This window comes from Orycteropus afer, unplaced genomic scaffold (genome assembly GCF_000298275.1).
Source record: "Orycteropus afer afer isolate SDZICR_OR568_19922 unplaced genomic scaffold, OryAfe1.0 scaffold00381, whole genome shotgun sequence".
Taxonomy (NCBI): Eukaryota; Metazoa; Chordata; class Mammalia; order Tubulidentata; family Orycteropodidae; genus Orycteropus; species Orycteropus afer.
Genome location: NW_006921968.1, coordinates 947514 through 956028, shown reverse-complemented (window position 1 = coordinate 956028; position 8515 = coordinate 947514). Strand labels below are relative to the sequence as shown.

General features: G+C 42.7%; 1 protein-coding gene across 1 annotated transcript in view; it reads right to left on the bottom strand.

The window, feature by feature from the left end:
- The window catches only part of ADAMTS16 (ADAM metallopeptidase with thrombospondin type 1 motif 16), a 361524-nt gene that overhangs the window by 222596 nt on the left and 130413 nt on the right, over positions 1-8515 (bottom strand). Inside the window, 1 exon segment of the mRNA XM_007953260.1 lies at positions 2683-2820. Within this exon segment, the coding sequence (XP_007951451.1) occupies positions 2683-2820 (138 nt within the window).

Here is an 8515-nt window from a genome sequence, read left to right as displayed (position 1 = left end):
AGATGGATTGATATGGTGGCTGCAACGATGAGCTCAAGTATAGCAGGGATTGTGGGACTGGCGCGGGATCGGGCAGTGTTTCGTTCTGCTGTGTATGGGGTCACTATGAGTCGGAAAAGACTCGACGGCACTTAACAACAACAACAACAATGCTAGCCTGCTAATTAACGGGAGCAGATTTATCTTTAAAAGTTGGCCATTTAACATTACTCTTTGTTGGGATCATATCCAACAGCCATGTCATTGTGAAGAACAGAAAGACTTTTTTGATCACTTAGAAAGTAAGTCAGTAAACACGTTTAAGTTCATGGACTCAGATTCATCCTGCCAATGAAAACTTGGTACTAACACACTATTGGTAGAAGAATTCCATTTGCAACTGGTCACTCCCAATAAAACAAACTTTGATAGTGAATCTGACAGTCAGAAGATTTCTTGGCAAATTTATTTCTTAAAAGAAACACGTGTGACTGTGTACAACTTTATATATTTACTGATTATCATGGGACTAAGAAAATGCGTGAAATCCCTGAAAATAAAGTTTTATTACATTGAAATAGATCAGTACAGTTTAATGATTACCCAAAGACTAAGGAATATATCTCAAGGGACTATTTCAGCTGTCCCACTATCACAGAAGAAAAATGGATTGCTTTGAAGTTTACAGCCTATATTCAGTGTTCTCAGAACAACTCCTCTCTGAGTATACAACTATCGACTTGCCATGAGTGTTTTTCTATTTATTGGTTTCAAAAACTTTTCTGGATTTTCTCATAATGTTGATTCACACTACACATCTGATTTTCTATGCCCTTGTTTTTTCCAGGAGTTCTGGTAGCACAGTGCCTAAGGCATTTGACTGCTAAGCAGAAGGTTGGCAGTTCAAACCCATCAGCCACTCCACAGAAGGATGACTGGGCAATCTACTTCCATAGAGATACCACTTCAGAAACCCAAAGGGGGGTCGCTATGAGTTGGAATCAACTCAATGGCAGTGATATTCGTTATTTTTTTCATTGGTCTCCAAGTATATGTCAAAAAATTAAAAACCCTTACACATCTTCTTCATAACTAGGAAGTAGAAAGAGTTAAACATTTTTGAAAAACAATCAATCATTTTTTAAAAACCTTTGAAAAGGAGTTGAAATAAAGATTCTAAATTGTCCTTGTTTCTATGAACGAGTCTTGTGAGCTTGAAGAGAACATTCTCTCTCACTGAACAAAACAGAGTTCTTCTGCATCTACACACACAATCCGACCAGCTGCAAGAACAACGGGAAGCAGTGCTCGCCATACCTGACTTGACTCTGCAGGAATGCCGTGTGGGAACTAGTGTTCTGGGGAACCCAACGTGGCACACTGTGGTGATCGCACGGGGCGATCTGATGGTGGTCTGAACCCACCAGTCGCTCCACAGGAGAAAGGAAGCACCTGCTTCTGTAAACATATACAGTCTTAGAAACCCTTTGGGGCAGCTCCACCCTGTCCTATAGGGTCGTTGTGTACTGGAATCCACTGGACTGTATACAATAGTTGTTAATTACCTGACGATAAGGATACAAATGATGGCTACAAATGCACCAGTGCTGCCTTTCCTCCACAGTTGTGTCTGTTGTCCTCCTTTTAGACGACAGTGGTGGAGTCATATGTCCTGAAAGTCTAGGCTTTGCTCTCAGTTCTGCCTCTGGCTGGCTGATCCTCCCAGGCTCCATTACTTCACCTGTGACATGATGTGGGGGTGGTGGTGTGGCAAAGATGGCCTTATCTTTACCAAGCCTGTGTCCTTTACCTCCAGAGCATGGGTAGACAGCATTTCTCTGCTCCCCTTGGACTTTGGGGGGCTGCTGACTGAATCCTCGCTTCCAAGAACACCACATCTTGTCTGGCACACCTTGAAATGTTCCTTCTCCCTAACCACAGATGGTCACAAAGGAGGACTAGGTTCCAGCGTAAGGAAGACCACAGGACACAGGAGCTGAGTCTCTGAGTGACTGCACAGAGCAGAGTGCCACTGCCCAATCAAACTCTGCTTTAAAGCTTATTCCATACTTTAAACTCGAAGCCATTAAGGTTGTGGGGGACAGTCTGTCTGTCTGATCTAAGGAGGTTTCTTAAAGTACTTCTTTCTCTAACAGTTTAAAATCTACTGACTATTTCTTCCTTAGAAGTCGAACTCACCTCCTCAATGCTCTAGACACCAAATGAATTCATTTTATAATAACATTTTCTAAAAATACTCAAATTACAGTATTTCACAGTCTTGTTAATGTTTCTATTCAAGTTTTTCTGCTAAATAAAAAATACATTTTATGAAAAAAATGAAAGAAAAAAGTGAGTTATGCATTATCATAATGTACACAGTGAACATGTTTGGTCTCCCTATGAGTGACGGAAATTGTATCATTATAGAGGTAAGAATTTTTTTAAAAAATCAGTGACATATGCTTCAATACGTTAAATGGCCTATAGGCTTCCTTTGAGTGTAAAGGCCAAGTGAGGTTGGGTTCAGCACTTAGGCCTCGATGTGCTAAGAAAGCGTTGGGCAGCTACCTCCAAAGAATCGCCTGTGGAATTCACACCTGAGCCTGTGGCTGACTGAACTCTGTCAACACCACCAGACTCACCAGGCAGCACACAGGAGCAGCACAGGGACAGCACGCTGATTGTTTCGAGGATTCTTACCTTAGAAACTTGTGCAGATACTGTCGACTGCAGGGTGACCAGGAGAAGACCCCATTGCGTCCGGCCAAGGTAGGTGACATGATGTTGCCCTCAGACTTTTTGCACACATTCCCTTCTCCGTCATGGACCATGCCAAAGCTTCAAGAGAGAGGAAAGTTTCTCTCAAAACAAAGAACAACTTAGATGATCCCATGCTTCCTAGTAGATTTACGTCATGATTGTGAAGGCTCCCCTCCCTCTGTACGCTGCTGTTGGGTGCTGTCAAATTGGTTCTGACTCATAATAACCCTATGGAATTATTTAGCAGAACTTCCCCATAGGGTTTGTAGGCTATAATCTTCACAATGTACCTGACTCAAGCCATGATATTTTGAATTGCCTCAAACACTTGATAGTGAATAAAGAAGACCAAAAAAGAGTTGATTCCTTTAAAATGAATCCTGAAAATGCCATAGACTTCCAGAAGAATGAACAAATCTGGCCTGGGAGAAGTGCAGCCAGAATGCTCCTTAGAAGGGAGAATCACCAGACTTTGTGTTAACTACTTTGATCATGTTGTCAGAAGGGACCAGTCCCTGGAGAAGGACATCATGCTTAGTAAAGTAGAGGGTCAGCAAAAAAGGGGAAGACCCTCAACAAGATGGATTGACACAGCGGCTGCAGCGATGGGCTCAGGCAGAGCAAGGATTATGAGGATGGTGTAGCACCTGGCAGTGTTTCATTCTGTTGTACACAGCACGTCTATGAGTCAGAGCTGACTCAATGGCATCTAACAACAACAGCAAATCTTTACAGGAGCAAGTCTCTAGGTGTTTCTCCTTCAAAGCCATTGGGTGGCTTTGAGCTGTCAACCTTTCACTTATCAGTGAAGCGCTAATCTTTCTGGCACCAAGGCTGTTGTTGTTGACTAGCCTCACCAGGGCTAATCAGATCAAAACAAAACATTATACCAGCCCCAAAGTGGAAAGACCCAATGAGTTGCTAAAAAGTGCTCACCACTATCAAAATAGAAGTCTCTGTGTGGTGCTAATGGTTAAGCACTCAACTACTAGCTGAAGGTTGGAGGCTTGAACCCACACAGAGGCTCCTTGGAGGATAGGCCAGGAGATCTGCTTCTGAGGTCACAGCCTTGCAAACCCTATGGAGCACTGTCCAACTCTGGAAAATGGGGTCACGATGAATTGGACTTTATTCAACAGCAACTTACAACAATACTACTCCTATGAAGCTACATGCCCTCTTGAGTGAAAGCTCATGGTGGTGTTGACATTCAACTCCTACAGCCACCAGTGATGGCCCCCCTCAGTCTATGTCTACACTGGTGTAGGCAGCCACAGATAGACAGGGCTTGACCTACACCTTTGTTCCCTATAGTGGGAGCAGCTTCAAGGAACTCTGATAGGTCACTATGGCTGTGTATCTGTGGGCCCTGATTGAAACTGCATCTGCTACTCTAGAGAAAACCAGACCATACATCTATACCATCTACATCCATATCTATTGATACCTGTAGCTCTCTCTATCTATCATCTATCCCTGGTAACCTCAAACATTGTTTCTTCACATGTGTAAATTTTTCCTTGACATTTTATAATATTGTACTCATACAATATTTGTCCTTTTGTGATGGACTTATTTCACTCAGCATAATGTCCTCCAGAAAGGAGTCCTGGTGGCATAATGCATAAGGCATGTGACAGCTAACCAGAAGTATGGCAGTTCAAGCCCACCAGGTACTCCATGGGAGGAAGATGAGGCAATCTATTTGCGTTAAGTTTTACAGCCTTGGAAACCCAAAGGGGTTTGCTATGAGTCAAAATCGACTCGGTGGCAGTGGGTTTGGTTTGTTTCTTTTAATGTCCTCCAGGTTCATCCATGTTATGAAGTATTTTGCAGATTTTTTGTTATTCCTTAACATTGCATAGTATTCCGTTGTGGGTATGTACCATAGTTTGGAAAACCAGACCTTTTGGGGGCTCCATCCCTGTCCTGCTATAGTGGGACATTGCTATCTGCAGTAGCTATAGGAACCCAGGACACAGCCTAAAGCAATAAATAAATAAATAAAAAGTCCAAAACCCAAACCCATTGCTAGCAAATCAATTCTGACTCATGGTGACCCTATAGTACACAGTAGACCTGCTCCATAGGGTGTCCTAGGCTGTAATCTTCACAGAAGCATATTGCCACATCTTTTTCCCATGGAGCAGCTGGTGGGTTCAAGCCACCAACCTTTCAGTTAGCAGCTGAGCACTTAATTCGAGCTTCTTAAATAATGCCATTTAAAATAAGAGCTAACATTTCCAAGCTCTCACTAATTTACAGACACTAGGTTGAGCATGTCGCCTGTGTTGTCTAATGTCACTTCCCACCACAACATGTGAAACAGGCATACAATGAGAAGGAGAATGAGGATTAGAGAGAGGAGTTGTGCAGGTCCCAGAACGAGGATTGGAACCCTGACACACCGACACCAAAGCCAGGCAGGACCCATGTGACAGTGTAACCCAAGCATGACTGGAAGGCGTATCCAAGGAATCTGGCATGCAACTATTGTCTGATTTCTGCAAAATTCCCGATGGGTGCACAGGGTGATGTGGATTTAGTCACTTTCACCTCCACCCATCCTCTGAAGTTCTATTAAAAGCCATTAATCATGGCCGGGGTGACCAGATGGCAGGAGCAATGTGTCACTGCTGTGGAACAGTTTCAAACTGAAATCATGGATCCGAGGCTTCCCTGGGGGAGAGAGTGATAGCAATGAGACTCCACGGCACCCTCGCTGCCAGACCCCAGAACTGAGTGTGGAGAAGACATATCATATTCCAGCAACTGGCCCAAGATAAATTTGCTCCCACATGGGCCTACGTGTCTAAATAATTCAAAGTCACTGTGTCACAGGTCTGGGGGCTTGTAAGTCAAAGTAGCTCTGCCTCAAGCTATTTCACTAAGTTATTTTTCATTTCTTCTTTCCAGGATTGACTCTCAAACTTTATTGTATCAGTATTACCTGAGAAATACACATCACAAAGTGGCTACCCAGAGCCCACCTGGCAGATTCTGGTGTAGAGGGTTGGGAGTTAGGATTTGGCATCTTGGATGTACTCCAACTGGTTACCCAGGTTAGATGCTCACCTAAACCCAGTATCACTCTCCTACAGGTTGAGGTTCATTCCAGTGAGAAGAAAGATGAATGCCCACATATTGCAATGCCATGGATTCTGGAACACCAACATAAAATACCACCCAGGGATCATATTTTATATTAACATTCATAAAGTCATGGAAGAACGAGTAGAACACATTTTGAAGATAAGGTTGGTATTTGGCAACCAAGAAATAGGATTATATAATTATTATTCGAAGGAGTGCAGCTGGAATGCTCCATGGAAGCGAGAATAGCCAGACTTCATTTCACCTACTTTGTTCATATTGTCAGAAAGAATCATTCCCCAGAGAAGAATATCATGCTTGGTCAAGTGGAGGGTCAGCAAAAAAGGGGAAGACCTTCAATAATAAGGATTGACATAGTGGCTGCAATAATGGGGTCAAGCATAGCAAGAATTGTGAGTCTGGTGAAGGACAGGGAGCAGTTGTGTTGTTATGAATAGGGTTGCTATGAGTTGGAGCCAACTCAATGGCACCTAACAACAACAATTACCATTCAAGTCATATACGCTAGATTAATCGTTTTTGCCTTTATGTACCATAGTACTTTATTCAAAGTGGTTATCATCCCATATTATGGATATAATTGTGTCCTCTAAAGAAACACATCGGCAGTGTTTTGTTCTGCTGTGCATGGGGTCGCTATGAGTCGGAAACGACTCTACGACACTTAACAACAACAAAGAGACACATTGAAGTCCTAAGCCCTGTACCTGTTTGGAAATAAGTTTTTGTTATGTTAATGAGGTCAACCTTGAAAAAGGTGAGTCCTATTCTTAATCCTGTGAGCAGTTTCTTATGAAAAGAGCCTCACAGACAGGAAGAGATCCATGCAAGGGTAAGACTCCATGTAGAGATCTATCTATAAGCCAAGGAATGCCAAGAAATGCCCAAAGCTACCACAAATTAAAGACACAAGGAGGACTCTCCTAAGGCAGAGAGAGAGACAGAAACAGACAGACCTTTGGCAAGCTTTAATTTGGGCTCTTAACACCCAGTACAAGGCCTCCTGTTCTCTAAGGCCATCCACTTGTGTTTTTGTTATGGCAGCCCTAGCAAACTAAGGTACCACATACGATAATATGACTGAGATGTTTGCTCTCTGTCTTGTTCATTAGACTAAAAGCTTCAAAGTGAGAGGGCTTGTTCTCACACAGTCTCACAACCTCAGGTCCTGTGGACTCTCTGGCTCTTATCACGTTCTTCACTCATGTTTGGTGAATCCACAAAGGATGACCGTCCAGTTGTAACCCTGATTCAAATATCCAAATGAAACATAATTTTAGGTTATTTTGGATTTGATATTTCTATTCAACGTCAGATGCCTTTAAAGTCTCTTCTATAGTACTTCCTTCTATGAGTCACTTACATGAAGAAGTATTTATTCATTACTTACTTTATGTCCATAATAATGAACAACTACACATTTGTAGAGGCTCTATTAACAATTTCAGGCTGTTCAGGGAACACTGGTTAAGAAAACAAAACATCCTGAAAGAAACCATATAGGCTGGAAGGTGAATGACACCCTTGGCATGATGCTAGTGAGCTCAGGTAACACCTAGGAGTCCAGAGCCCCCCCCACAACCCAGGCTTCCTGAAAAGCATAACTCGTCTTCCATGAGAGGTAGGAGAGTACAGTGGGTAGAACACTTAAGTGGGAATCAGGAGCTGGAGGGGGTCAGAAACCTGGAGAGAGCAAGGCAGTGGAGGTGAATGGGCATTCAGAAATGGTTTAATATTTAATATTTAATTTACTTAACTCTTCAGGTCTCAGTTTCCTTCTTAAGCTCTACAGAGCACCTGGTACAGTGCATGTCACATGGGATATGTTCAAATCTTCTCTCCCTTTCCCTGATATTCAAATGTGCTCTTGGTCAAATCACTCAACATCTAGATGTCAGGATGTGTGTGTGTATGTGTGTGTGTGTGTGTGTGTGTGTGTGTAGAGAAGAATTTGGAAAATAGGCCAATGAGTTTCAAATAATTTTGGGAGACAGAAAGAAATAAAAATCACAAGAAGAATGAAAGTATATAAACTGGATAGAACTGGCCCTTTGAACTGCCAGGATTCCCAGAGGGCAGACTGACCAGAGGCTCTATAAGGAGACATTTGTCCCAATATTCTATGGTTCCCTGAAGCTCCTAGTGTCTCTCTGCCTTGGCTGGAAATGCGTAGGTGGATGAAAGCATAGCTATGAATCTTGTGTGCACATCACCATCGAATGATTGAATGGGCATCTGACATTCATCTATTTGAATGGGCACTTACTCAAGGAAGGCTAGGATGAGTGGTATTATCAAACTAACTGGTAGTGAAGACAATTTTGCTTCTTTTGTTAAAACCTTCATGATCCGCCCCACTGTACTGTCAATACCTGCAGCTCTCTTTCCTTGATTCCTTTATGCCATGTCTATTTGATCTTCCTGCCCCACTGTACTGTCAATACCTGCAGCTCTCTTTCCTTGATTCCTTTATGGCATGTCTATTTGATCTTCCCTATTAGAGCTCCTGCCAAAGACTACTTGTTGTTGTTGTTATGTGCCATCAAGTCAGACTCGACTCATAGTTACCCCTCCTTGGGTTTCCAAGGCGGTATCACTATGGAAGTAGATCCCATCGGGCAATCTACTTCCTTAGTGATACCATCTTGGAAACCCAAGG